Below are 15,287 nucleotides of genomic sequence, written 5' to 3'. Positions count from 1 at the left end.
TATCATCATCATCATCGTCGTCGTCGTCGTCGTCGTCGTCGTCGTCGTCATCAGCACACTTTATAATTAATACAATAAATAGCTTAAAATTTATAGAAAATTCATTTTTGGCACGTACTGTGTGACAATATAATAATAGATCGTCTAAATAATGAGTTCATTTATCATGTAAATAGTGAGTTAAGAGATGAATTTATATTATTCGAGCCATTAACATATTATTTATTCAAATGTATATAAAAATTTTATATAATTTGTATATAAAAATAGCGATAAATTGCCAGAGACGAAATTTTTGTATGCAGAATGTTACCACGCAAACGAATGAATTGAAAGTGAATGTAGGAGGGATGGTTACATAAGTATTCACTTTAGAACGAATGTATAAGCCATTTTCCTACCATAAGTTTAGTCGGATAAACGTACTGTACTCTGCTCTCCCTCGACTCTACCTAAACCATAATTTTTGTTGAAATTAATATAATAGTAAAGAGGCGTTATGGGTATTTATTACGTAATTATACTGATAATTGCATAGTAGTTTGTGCATCTGCGCAGAGAAGGTAGTTAGTTACTTACGAGTTGGTAGTGCTAATCGATGTTGAATGTGCGGACATTGACGGTCTAAAGGAGAATTTTCAGCTAAGGAATTGGTTCGATCGAATAAAGAACCTGTATATATTTCTTAAAGAGGACGGGATTTCTAAAGGATGACGACCAGGCCAGTACGTAAATTTTTATTTACGTATCCGGACATTATCTTTCGTCATTGTCTACGGTGTCTAAATATGAGCTAATTTGGATAAATTAGATCTATGTGAGAGGAGTCAGTCAGTATGTAGTAAACGCATATGGTGCTTCAGTCAATGTATTGCGTAAAACTCTCCATCTTCCTATTTATCCATTTCAATTTATATTCCGACAATTCTCAAAGATTTATTCACAATGATCACCTGCTACTCATCTATCGTTATTATCATTGAATTTATAAATTTAATTAAGAAACAAAAGTTTACACACTGGCAGAAATATTTCATCATCGTAATGTTTTTTTTTTTTTTTTTTTTTTTTTTTTTTCTTTTTTTACTGGTTGTACGGCTCTTCCATATTATCAAAGTAAATGTTAAAATCTAAAATCAAATACTACTTTTACGAGCTTTTTAATAAAGTGATCGAGTAACTGGCGCAGCAACTGAATTTCTCGTAGCGATCAAGTGATCAAGATCGACAAATGGGTGTTTTTCTTTTACTTTATTTTTTTAAACGAAAATAGGTAGCTTTTGGTAGCCGCGACTTTTATTCAATTTCATATTGTACTTGGATGCATCGACGCAAACTAAATTGTCATTTTTAAATTTATAGTCATTATATCGATTGTCTATGCATTATTCTTTGAATTACGTGCAATTTGCAGTTAACAATTCAAGCAAAATTCTTTTCGTACTGCGTGATTATGTATTTTGTTTTTTGTTTTTCGTTTGAAACGTATTGTAGAACTTTTCAGAAATTGAAAGAATGAAGCAAACATTAACCTAAGTACGTGAGTTTCATTGTTAATTAAAATCTGTAGATTGGTTAAAAATTTACGGAAATCATAGTCAATTGTGCATACATTATTTCGTGTACCAGTCAACTTAAATGTTTAACTTATATACTGAATAACAATAGTAACGATAATAATAGTAGTGGTAATAATAATAGTCAAGCCAAACGGTAATTGATGACACGACAAATGAATGTTATTGATAATGGAAAATATTTTATCCCTTCAATCATGGAATATATAATAAATTATTAATGCGAATGGAGATAAAAATTCTTTAAATTTTTAGGATCTTGAAACGGCTTACATGCCAAGCTGTTGGAGCAAAAGATACGAATCCACAGAATTACTGGAAAAATATTTTAAATTGGCGGAAGATAGTAAGATCATGAATTTTAATCAGCAAATCTTGTAAAAAAAAAGAAATTAATCATCGTTGAATTTTATTGCAGCCACAAAAGAAGTTCGCAATTCAACCGAGCATGAACTGAATATTTCCTACGGATCTTCCGAGCGAACAAAATATGATATTTACGGAACCAATCTTCCAAAAAGTAATATAATGACAATTTTCTAAACACTAATAAATATATTGATTATTTAATTAATTAGCTCGACATTTGAAAGATATATTTAATCATTAACAGATGCTCCAATCTTTTTATTTATTCATGGGGGATATTGGAAAGAATTTTCAAAGGATTTGTCAGGACTCGTTGTACCCAATTTAATTGCTCACGGAATTAAGGTTGTAGTTGGCGGTTACGACTTGTGTCCCAATGGTAAGTAAGATATCGTTTATTACATTTAATTGGATCGACGTAGGCTTTTAATAGAAAACATAATTCATTATTAATTAATTATTCAGAGCACGTATCAAGAATCTGCTGTATTTACATAATAGATTACGCAATCAAAATTTTAATGCACGATTCCCGTTATTAAATGACGATTATTTAAGTTAAATGTTCGAAAATCTTAGATGAAAATTCTAAATTTATTTTAATACTACATCTTTTCATAATCTTTTAATTTTAAATTAACATAACCATCACATTTTTCTAATACTCAATTAAATATGTTGGATAAGATTACTTTCACTAGTCTTATTCAAATAAAAAAATCAAAAATTCTTTGTTGCTTCAATGACTTATCGACGGTAATAATGCCTAGCGATTCAACAAGTTTTCATAAAATCTGAAAACAGAACCAAATTTCTAAATGTTCTAAAACTTAATAACGATATCACGAGCAAATAAAAATCATTATGTGAAATTGCTAATTGAATAAAATAATTAACGAATATTCCCATAGCTTGGTCATATTAAATTAATAATAATAATAATAATAATAATAATAAAAAAATGAATATTTGTTTATATTTTTGCTTTTTAAGATTTTCAGAAATTAGCTTCTTCGATAACTGGCAAATGTACAATATTATAAATCTACATTTATACCTATGAAGTTATTAAAAAATTTTTTTTAATATATATTAAATATTTTCCTATCGTACAGTTTTGCTTAATAACGTATCTTGATTTGAATAAATATTTGAACTTATATTTTTTTTTTTTTTTTTTTTTTTTTTTTTTTTTTTAAACAATATCGTATGAATAATTCTAAAAACTTAATGAAGTAATGTGGTAATACTTATTTAAAAATTGTCGATCATAAATAGATTAGTATTTATAAGAAATGAAATATGCTACATACATACATACGTACATATATATATATTTTTTAGTATAAATGATGAATGATTTTCTTATTAAATATTGTATTAAATCAGTGTGTACGAGGTCTATTAATTTATTAAAAAAAACGTTTTCTTAATATTTTCCATTTATTTTCAAAGCTCTACCATACTGCATTCTAAGGCTACTGTACTACTTTTCTTTTTTTAATTCTAGTTCGGCTGACAGAAATAATTAATCAAATAAAGCTGCTTACTGAAAAAATTTTGACTATGGCACGTCTTTCGGGATCCCAGTAAGTGAAGAATAATTGTCTCATTAATCTGATAAATACTACAGCTTCGTTTATTATATACATTAAAATACAAGGTTATCCTTTACTTTCATGTATTATTTTCATTTTTTTTTAAGTGCAACAGAAGGAATTATATTATCAAATTTCACTTTCTAATAACATTTATAGATATATAATGGCACCGAACCCAAGTAGCATCAAGCAAAAAGATTTTAATAATCTAAATTGATTATATTAGTAAGGGAAACATAAAATTATGAAGTTTAATTACAGCTTAACATCACGCGATAATCAATGCATAATACGTGGCGCATAAATTCATTTTCACGCAATTGTCAAACGAATATTTTCATTATTTTTCACATGACGAGATAACATTTAGGACTTACGGCTAATTAAAAAAAGAAGAAAAAAAAGTGTCTTAAGTCAACAAATCTACATCAATATAAAATAATGGAGATTTTATCGATTCGGCCTACCACAGAACAGAGCATTTTTTTTTTGTTTTTTGTTTTTTTTGTTATCATATACACGTGGCTTCGTTTACCCAGGGAAAAAAAAAAAAAAAAAAAAAAAAAAAAAAAAAAAAAAAAAAAAAACAACCCTATCGCATAATCTCCGATATTTTGTATCATAATTCATTATCATCCCCTTTATTTTTCTATCTTTCGTCTTCGTCGTCATCGCGAAATCACTTTTTAAATCTCACAATAGACACTTTTAATACAATACAGGTGCGTATGGATTGGCGGTCACAGTGCCGGAGCTCATCTCGCAGCGGCTCTCATTCACGATCAGAATTGGCTCGATCTTATTGCGAGCCACGGTCTTCTAACTTTACTCAAGGGACTCGTCCTTATCGGCGGCATTTATGCGATTGAGCCGCTGTTGGGGACGAGCCTCAAGGATTGCCTCAACTTAAGCCCGTAAGATCAATAATTGTTGCCTAGGATTTCAAGCTCATACTGTATTTTATCGGCATTTTATACAAAATTACAAAATGTCTTTATAGCTATCGGTACAACTCGTTTTATCCAACTAATAAGTACAACTTATTTTTATTTTCACATCTTTGGATTCTCGTTTGCTCCTAACAAATACTCATCTATGCCATTAATCTCACTTTTTTATTTAAGTTATTTTAATACACAGAACATCGTAATATCTATTGTATATTTATAAAACATAAGAATAGTTTGTTTTTGTCTTTTATAATACAGCAAAATCTTTTAATCTTAAACTGATCTATAAATTATATGAAAAGTAAGCCTTTTAAATTATACGTCTTTTTTTTTTCTTCTTTTGTTTTTGTTTGGTTTTTTTTTTTTTTTTTTTTTTGTTTTTTTGTTTTTTTTTTTTGTCGTTGTTGTTGTAATTGTTATTACCGTAAACTATTAGTTTATAATTCATAATAATTTTATCATTAACTTTAATCATTAACAGATTCATTAACAAAGTTGTGTCTTTTATTAATTTTGAAAGTAGTTCGGTTTAACATTGGAATCAACATTACATTATATATGCTATCGAATAAATTATCTCAATAAACAATTTCATTGTTGCGAATAATAACAATTCTTTTTAGCGATGAAATAAAATCCTATACATTTGCACCTTTCAACGAATCGGATGTTACAGAGGACAATTTCATAGCATTGCGTGATCTCAAGGTTATTGTAACGGTTGGAGAATGCGATTCGCCTATTTTTATCGAGGAATCGCGTCGGTATTCAAGAGTAAGTAACTCGCTTTACGCACTTCGTACCACTTTTCTTTTATTAAAAAGCGATAATCGATCAATTGACTTTTTTTTCCTTTTCTTTCTATTCTAGAGACTGATAAAATTGGTTGACAATGTTGAGTTCCTTTTCCTTAGAGGCATCGATCACTTCGATATAATCGAAAATTTAACCAATAAGGAATATCATTTATCGAAAGTATTAATAAAAAATCTAACCACCCGTAATTAATACAATCAGACGATTATAATGTATCGTATAATGACATTTTAATACATTACTATTATTATTATTATTATTACTATGCACACTTAAATATACTTTTAAAAATACACATTACACATGTTAAAAATTCACAGTTTTTATTTTCACAAGATCTCTTTATACTCTTTCTACTTCCTTTTGAACGAAAGTCATGTTGAGAAGCTGCGGATTATTCAAGTATTATTCTCTTGTAGCCTAACAGTTAGACATGGACTGATAACAGTATTACTCGATAACGTATTGGGTACATGATTCAGATTATTGTCTGGATTCACATTACTTAAAAGTATATTTGTTTTCGGGACGTAAGTCATTGCCTGTCCGATTTTTGGATTAACGACGCAAACATTTTTCAGCGTGGCAATTTTAGGCCCCTTAACGTCATTCTGGTGAAAGGGAATTTTATAATTGCTTATGATATTTTTTAATAAAACCGCATTATTCACTGGCATACGACGATTGTTGATGGCCAAAGGATTACTCACTATCGCACTTGTCGAGGGCAGTCGATAATTTTGTTCGCTAGTTAAATCTATGAATCCCGGCGTTGGCAAGTCCGCGATTCTTTGCTGCTTAGGCAATGATAAATTTTGCTCGACTTTCTCGGGAGACGAAGAGTCTTTCCAAGAATCGGGTGGCTTTGCGAACGAACGCACTTTAATCGCGTATCGAAATTCCTGGCCAATCCACTTCTTTTTCTTATTAACATCCACATTCTCTTCAGGTGCTTTAGATTCTGAAAAACAAATGTTATTATGTACTTTTATATGCTTAATAAACTAAATTAGAAACATTAATTTTTACAATAATTATTTATGTATACAACACAAAATAAAATAACATTAATAAATGTAAGTATTATGTAAGTATTATGTAAACGACAACTCTTGTTAAAAATAACAATACGTTGAAATATTTTTAGTTGTAACACGTGTTGTTGCATATTAAATTTGAGCTTTTTTTTTCTCTTTTTTCTTATTTTTTTTTTTTTTTAACGAATTCGTACAATTTGTTAAAATTTCGTTCGCCCGGTAAAAACGTTCATTTAACAGATTGTTATTCGATTAATTTATCGAACAATTTATATACGTACGAAACTTCTTAATATTTTAAAGGTAAAATTTTAAATACTTGGATGCATTAATAAATCATCGAGCGTAATAAGTAAATTCAATTTTATATAAATAAAAATGTAGTTGCTTAATACGGTCGACATTAAAATACAAAAGATTAAATACAAAAAAAAGCACAGCTCAATTTAATGTCATAATAAATATTAATATAATAATAAAAATAAGTTAAAAAATTATAAGATGTTAAAATATTTGCAAAAATCTTAAAAACTAAATAATTGGAGAAATGGCAAAATAAAGGTATAGTATGTGCTATTTTAAGATTATAAAATAAAAATGTAAATGATATATTATCATATAAATAAGAATAAAAGGGGAATTAATATTTTTATGATTTTCAAGCTCTTATTAAATTGAATTAAAAAGATAAAAATATTTATTCATAATCTTCTATAAAAACTGTAATCCTGTATAATCCCTTATGTTGGTAATATAATGTTTTTACATGACATTTTGGAAAATATTATTTAAGAAAATAGTGTCATGTCATTGGAAATTGTTATGCGATAAATTACAAATTGCACGTTTAATCATTTTATTGCTAAATAAATACACTCTTCCATCATACTCATTAAGAATGAAAATTCTATTGACAACTTTCAAAACATTTAATTTTGTTACAAAACAGCAATTATGCAAAGATCACTGTTTCAATGTTTGCAAATTATGAAAAGCTCGTAAATAAAAATTCCTAAAACTTGCCCAAGATAATTGAATTTAATAAGTAAATAACGTTGTAATTTCCAATATTCACGAGTGAAAAATGGCAAATTATATAAAGTAGTTCTTAAAATTAAAATTAAGATTTAAGAAAGACAATTTTAATATTTTTAAAGTGTCATCGCGGCTTTTCTTCTTAATCCTGATAGCGTTGGAAAATTTTTTCTTTTTCTTTCCTATTACATTTGATATTTTTCTACAAAAAACAACTCTCTTTTCACAGTATTTTCGATTTTTTTTATTCTCATTTTATCTTACGATATATTATTATTATTGTTGTTGTTGTTGTTGTTGTTGTTGTTATTATTATTATTGTTGTTATTATTAATATTACAGTATTTGTCGTTAAAAATATAATGCAATATCATTTTTCGCAAACGATAAAAAAAAAAAAAAAAAAAAAAAAAAAAAAAAAAAAAACAGACGTAATACAGGTCTATTACTAATTAATGAGAATGTAAAGTCGAAATTTATTATTATTAGAAGCGATTTTCTCAACAGAGCTACTTTTACACGCCTCTACACTTCATTATATAACTTGTCTATATATTATAATCGCGAGCTTAAAATCGAATAATTAATTTATTATCTGCCGATAATTGATTATTGATTGATTATTGATTGATAATGCTTGAAGGGACAAGAATTAAATTATTTTAATGCGAGTAGAATTTATTTTCAATAATAAATGTTAATACCTGCAGCCTCTCCGCTGGAAGTTTGTTGATTTTTCTTAATTGTTTCCGTTATCTCTGCGGAATCATTATATTGTACGATTTGATTGTCTAATGTCGATATATTTTTAGTTTTTAATATTTGTGAAATTTTTTGAATGTCTGGCGTCGATAAATCTGTATTTGTACTTTCATTTTCCAAGTTATTATTTGTAATGTTAGTCTTTTCAATCACATCAGCATTGTAATTCTTTTTATTATTTAAAATCTTTTCATCTTCGTCGCTTAAAATTTCAATTATTTTGTCTGGCTCCACTAAAGACGGATTGGTATTATTTTTTGAAATATTATTCATAGCGCACGTTGAATTGGAAACAATAGACTGAATTACAGGTTCTTTGCTCGTTTCACTTGTTAAGAGCTCTGTTTTTTCACAAATGACATTACTATTTGCATTGTGAATATTTTTTTGATTTTGTCTTTTGTGATTAATTTTATTATTTGCATTTTGTAATTTTGTACTATCTTTCTGCTTATTTTCTACGTGTAGTTGATTTTCTTTCTCCGAGCTCAATTTTTCTCCAAATTCTTCATTTACATTAGATGAATTTACTTGCTTCGTTTTATCTTCTTGCTTATTATTTATGTATATTTCTTCTTCTTCTTCTTCTTTTTCTTCTTCTTCTTCTTCTTCTTCTTCTTCGCAAGCTTTATTCAAATTAGCATTTTCTAAAGTTTGTTGATTTTCATCTCCTAAAAGTAATCGCTCATTATCTTCGGAGTTTTTCAAAATCTTTTCTAACCTTCCCTCCACTCGATCCTCTTTTTCTGCTAATTTTTCATTCTCAGCCGGTAAATTTGTTTCCTTTGTTTCCTCCTTTTCATCATCATTTGTACATTTTTCATTTTGTTGATGTATTCTGTCGAAATCGATGTTTTTCAAAGTTTCATGTATTCTATCTACTGGAGATAATTGCTCAATCTCCTCAGAATTTTTAAAACTATTTTCCAAATTTTTTTCCACCAATTTTCTTGGCGATATTTCAATTTGAGCGAATGTAATTATTCGCTTCGTCTTATCTGTTTGCTTATCATTTGTCTTTCTATCATTTTGTTGACTTTTATCTTCAAAATTAGAGCTCTCCAAATTTTCTTCTTTTTCCTCAGAACTTTTAAATATCTTTTCTACATTCTTTTCCGTTAAGTTCACGTTACTCTCAGTTTTTTCATTTTCATCTAATGTATTAATTTTCTTCGTTTTATCCATTTGTTTATCATTTTCATATTGTTCATTACTTTTATCCTCATCCTCTGAGCAAGTATTTCCTAATGTTTGTTGATCTTCCTCGCTTGCTGTTAATTCTTCTTTCTTCTCGTATTGTTTAAAAATATTTTCTAATTTTCTGTCACCTTTTTCTTTATTCTGTTGTAATTTTGTATGTAATTCATCATTTGTTATTGCCGGATCTCCTTTGCTCTCCCCATAAAATGATAAGTAATTCTGACTCTCACATATCCTCTGTTTTTTCAAGTAATGCACAAGCGACTGATGAGCTGTCAGTGCTAAAAACAATAAACATTTATAGTGACGAAATTTCAATATCCTTATTCGATTTATTTAAAATAAAATGATTTTACTTGACCATTATTATGCGCGCATTAAAAATCTATGCATTGATAAAAAAAATTGTAAAAATATTTGTCAAACGTCTAATGTTCAAAATTCAATATTTATCTTACAATGTTGATAATTTTATTATATTTACATTTATATTCAATTGTACTTACCTAACATTTTTATTTTCCTATCTGTCAATTCAAGGTCCTCCTGATTATTGCAATCGGAAATGCATTGTATTATATCATGATAATCAGGTACTGTGAGAAAATCAGCAATTGCGGTTGGATTTTTAATATGTTTCAATCTGTTGACTTTCTTTATACTAGAATTAATAAAAGTAAGAATTGCTTCATCTAGTACTCTTATACCAGTAATTTTACCAGGAATATCTTTAAGTCTCAACAGTTGTTTATAAATTTGCTTCTTGACACTTTTATCTCCAATTAATTTGCTACGCAATGCACACAATTCTATTAATTTCCTTTTATATCTGTCCTCTTGTATATATGTAGAATCTTCTTCGTCGTCAAAGTCAACCTCTTGCGTTTCTAATATTTTAATTCTCTGTTGGCACTTTCTGATAGCTTTATTTAATTTTTTAAGCTTATGCAGATCATTTTTTGACAGTGCATGATTTTCCAAAGGTATATAATTTTCTGATAGCGTGTGATTTTCTTGCTCTAATACTATATTTTCATTTATTTCAACTTTATCAAGTTTGTTGTTTTCAGTATTTGCATATTTCTCATCGATTTGAACTATCTTTGACTCACAATTAAGTCTCTTTATTTCGTTACTAACTTCTTCAATGTAAAAATAAAATTTTTTCTCGTCAGTCTTTAATATATTTTGTATTATGTCTTCAATAAAAGATTTCAATTCCTCATTATTTAGACAAATGGGTTCTAATTTTTCGTAACGTTTTCTCAACTTATCTAAAATTTTAATAGTAATATCATCATTTCTTTTTTCCAAGCAAATATTAATAAACCTTGTAAATACATCAATTTCTGGTTCTGGAATAGCTATTTTTTCTTTGATAACTAATTTTGGTTTTATACATTTTTTAATTTGACAAGATTCTTGCGATGTACTAGGTTGAGATAAAGATTTATTTAATTCTTTAACAATTTCAGTTTCCATTAATAATTTACTTTTCCTAAGATTATGTTCTGCGGGTGTTTTAGCTTGTGGCGAAGAACAAGAAGAACTTAGATTATTACTTACAGCATTTGTTCTTAAGCCATTAGCAGCGGTGAATTGCGTGTCGTTAAGAAAATCTTTGCTTACTCTATTTGAACAAAATTCATTAGAATTTTTAATATCAATAACTTTCTTTCTATTTTTGCTAATTTTAGATTTTTTAGGAGTATTTTCTTTTTGTAATTGCGGCGATAGTGGTAATTTTCTTTTTTGTGTAGAATTAATTTTTCTCTTTTGCTTAACATTTGCATCAATATTTATTGTACTCTAGAAATAAATTAAATGTCGTTAATACATGCTTTAAAATATTTATAAAAATAGTTAAATTATTGTTCTTAGTTAATTATGCGTATACATTAAAAAGATTAATAAACAATTAATAATATATAAAATTGTATAAAATAAGATATTATTTTCAAATATTTTAGTATAATATGGATTAATTCTATACCAATCGGTAAGCAAACGGTAAATACAAAATTTAAATATAATTATGATCTTCGTTGAGCGTAGTATATTAACTTTTTAACTCAGCTCTCTAAATAACAAATTTACAACTTATTAGAATATTATGTTATAATTCTTTTCGAATAAAAATTAAATTTATATATATATATATATATATATATATATATATAATATTTGATACCAAGAATTTATACATATACGTATACATATACGTACATTTAAATATTTTATATTTTTTGTAAAAATTAATTTTACTACTGCTTGAATTATTGTAAGTTATTGATAAACAAGGAATGAACAAAACGTATAATCAATACATTTATATTGTATATTAGTGTATTAAAATAATAAAAATTAGTAGAAGATACGATAGTCTAGATAAAAATCTATACAATTTCATTTAATTTTTGGATAAAAACAAAATTTAAACTATCATAATATCGCCATAATAATAATATGATACTCTTTTAAGAAAAATTAATAATAGAAATTTTGTAAAATATGTCGAATATTATAAAGAAAATAAAATAATAATTAGTTGTTAGTGTATAAATACATTCATTTTTCATTAAATATGACAACAATTACAGATTAACATAAGACAATAAAATGTTTTTTAACCTTTTTCAATATCTCCTCTTCACTATCCGAAGAAATACAAATAATATAATTCATATCTGAATAATTAAAATCACCATCACTAGATTCTTACTACTTAACGTTCGAACATTTTTACAACTCTTTAAATATTTATTTAAAAATCATGTTTTTGATCTTAATAACAATGCAATGTAAAAGTACTACGACGCATGTGAGGTATGACGTTTCCACATTTGAACACAAAAAAAAAGTGTAATAATTTATTGGCGATCCTTATTTATATCTATGATTTTGAAAAACATTTCAATGTTAAATATCAATATAATATTATAAGGCTTAAAATTAGCAATTATATACTCTTGTTCGCACAATCCTTAATTGAAATTATCTATTTACCAAAATTTACCAAAATGGTAAAAGTCATTTAGACTTGGGAAACGGAATTGGAACGGGAATACGAATAAGAATTCCACATATATCAATGGTACAGAAAATTTCGGGTAGTAGAGTATTTATTATTTGTTGCCAACAAATAACAATTGGATCGCATCAATATCGCAATTATTTTTGTACAATTAAATTACTCGATTAGGACTTATGAATTACCTACACTTATTTATTTATTTTTTTTTTTGTCTTTTCTTTTCTTTTTTTATTTTTTGTTTTTTTTTTTTTTTATAATAGGAATAAAGATTAAAATTTTATTACCGTCTAATACCACGATTTCACCTCCGAAGAATAAATATGTTTGGTATTTTCGCTTTATAGCATTTTACAGCTAATAAAATAATTTTCCATTGAATTGTATTGAATTTTAAAACGAAATAATGAAATAAAGCTCAATAAGCGTGGGAGATTGGATTCTTTATCTACGCACTCGTTCGCTTATTAATAAGGTTTAATAAATGGCTGTTAAGGACGTTTGGCTAGGGAAAATAGCAAGAAATTTGGAAAATACGATGCTTGCTTAATCAGTTGAGACGGCAAAAGGTAAAAGATCAAGCTTTAGGATCAGTTTACGAGTATCTAACGTTGTTTTTGTTTCTCTTGCCTAGGCTGAAAGCATAAAAGCACCGTTACGCATACTCGATAAATTTAGAATATTAAACAACGCATACATAAACAAACGCACGCAAGCGCACACGCATATATATATATATATATATATATATATATATATATATAGATTAATTTATGTGGTCAGAATTTTATTTTTGTTGTTTTTACTCTTTTCGAAATGTTGAAAGCCTACATAATTATAATTTTAATCATTCGATCGTTAAGATTTGATTATACAAATGCGCATAATCTCTACGTAAACTTGTAATATAATTCGATAAATCATTCAAATGCTATAATTTTCCGAAGGTTTGCAAATTTGAATATGAGCTTGAGAAACTATGTAAACGCGTGTGAATAAACGACACCGAATGAAGGTTTCGGTTTATATTTATAAATTTTCACTTGTGACCGATTTCATCATTACACTTACTACAGTTTTATCAAATCTTTATATTAAATTAAAATTATAATTAGCTATGATTAATTAAGATTTTGATCATTTTTTTTTTTTTTTTTTTTTTTTTTTTTTTTCTGTTTCAAATTAACGTGGATTGTTTTTTATTCTTTCTTTTTTTTAATCCGTCCGCAGCGACTTTTTGTTCTTCTTGAAATCTTTAGATGACCGCGTTTAATAAATAATAGAAAATCCGTTAAATCGAGGATAACACGAAACACGAAATGTCTCTTAAATAGCAGCAACCGTTATTTTAACGCTTAAATTTCTTTCTCTTCTTTCGTCCTTTTATTATTAAATTCTCTGTATTCATTATTGGAGCGAGTTAATTTATTAAATCGATGCACTCGATTTTGGAATCATCTTTTTATACTTGGACGGTCGTCGTAATATCTTTTAAAATTTTGAGTGCATAATTTTCTCGGTGCTTGCACTCGTCACAGCACCTCCTGTCTACGTCACTTAATTATACTCGTGGAACACGGATTTTTAAGCCCGCCTTATGTCAAAATAATTTAAAACTTTACGAGAGGTTTATAACTTTATATCCATTAAAGATTTCAAATGCCGTATTATGTGAATAATGTAGCTTACATTTGTTGTAAGATTTATCCAAAAAGTATCATAAATTTTACGACTGACGGATTATTGCCAAATAAGCATAGTACCCATACGATAAATGTAAAAATGATTTTGTATGTAATATATATATATATATATATATATATGTTGACATGCGGCTATATTGTTTAATAAAACTTTGCATTAGAAATAACTGTATATCGGTTGATTTGTTGATACTCGAATACCTAAATATTTGCAATAAAATGATAATGTGATTAAGAAAAAAAATAATGTTAATCTAATATTTGCTTTATTGAAACAATTTCACATCTCTAGTACAATAATGATAGCCCATGTTTAAAATTAATTAAAACATCATTAATTTTTTAGTCTTCTAAAAAATAACAATAATAGCCATATACACTTCTATATTATTTAATTACATATTAAAAAAAAAATATATATATATATATATATATATATAATATATTCGAGTTCAACAAGTAAATTTATAAAAATTTATAAAAATATTCCATCGGCATAATAAATGTCTAATAAAATTGAAAACTGTAAATTTTCTCTTATATTAAACTGTACTTTTATGTAATTTTTTACTTACATACAATAATATAAAATTGCTAATTTTATAATATGCAAAAGCAATTTTTACTTAATTTAATTAATTTTTCCTTCCATTATAGTTGTATATTAAACGAACAAACGATTTTCAGGAATTAAATTTATAAAAAAAACAAACTATTACAAATGAAACTGATGATAATTTTTCGTGTCATTGTAACGTCACTCGATGGCTCGATGTTGCAAGTCGATGTTGCATCACATTATTTTAAAAGTATCTCGAGTGCTTGGTTATTATTTGTTGCCGACCTCCGTGTTGAGAATAAATAACTACCTAATCCTCGGCTTAAGGAGCTGACAAAAAAACGTAAGTTATAGGGGATTAGCATCCTCCTCGCCTCTCCTCCTCCCCCCTCCCCCCTCCTCCCCCCCCCTCCCCCCCTCCCCCCACCATAAAAAATACATTTACTCGAAATTATTTGAGTGAATTTCACGTTTTTCAAACTTATAATCCATTTGATCAAAAATGTTAATAACTAATGAGTAAATTGTATTGAAAGTCTATTATGCAATTAAGTATTTTTGTAATATTTTCAATTAATTTATGGAAAATTTTACAATTTCTCTGAGAATTTATTTTATCATTAGCCATACATCTATGTTAATCGATC

General features: G+C 27.0%; 2 protein-coding genes across 2 annotated transcripts; one reads left to right on the top strand and one right to left on the bottom strand.

Moving 5' to 3' along the window:
* The first annotated feature begins 1,825 nt into the window (after positions 1-1,825).
* Positions 1,826-5,561, top strand: KFase (kynurenine formamidase). The gene is made up of 7 exons (XM_011502100.1): positions 1,826-1,923; positions 1,996-2,097; positions 2,191-2,325; positions 3,457-3,535; positions 4,270-4,461; positions 5,121-5,271; positions 5,368-5,561. Exons 1-7 carry the CDS (start codon positions 1,851-1,853, stop codon positions 5,503-5,505), a joined length of 870 nt encoding a protein of 289 aa, XP_011500402.1. The 5' UTR covers positions 1,826-1,850; the 3' UTR covers positions 5,506-5,561.
* A 37-nt stretch (positions 5,562-5,598) lies between these two features.
* Daxx (Daxx-like protein) lies at positions 5,599-11,052 on the bottom strand. The gene is made up of 4 exons (XM_011502152.1): positions 9,854-11,052; positions 9,362-9,628; positions 8,775-9,301; positions 5,599-6,308 (listed from the first exon to the last, which is right to left on the bottom strand). The coding sequence occupies exons 1-4, from the start codon at positions 10,827-10,829 to the stop codon at positions 5,712-5,714; spliced, it is 2,367 nt and encodes a 788-aa protein (XP_011500454.1). The 5' UTR covers positions 10,830-11,052; the 3' UTR covers positions 5,599-5,711.
* Between the last annotated feature and the right edge of the window lie 4,235 nt (positions 11,053-15,287).

This window comes from Ceratosolen solmsi, unplaced genomic scaffold, assembly GCF_000503995.2.
Source record: "Ceratosolen solmsi marchali unplaced genomic scaffold, CerSol_1.0 scaffold43, whole genome shotgun sequence".
Classification (NCBI taxonomy): Eukaryota; Metazoa; Arthropoda; class Insecta; order Hymenoptera; family Agaonidae; genus Ceratosolen; species Ceratosolen solmsi.
Note: the sequence above shows the minus strand (reverse complement) of the source record. Positions and strands in the feature narration are given on the sequence as shown.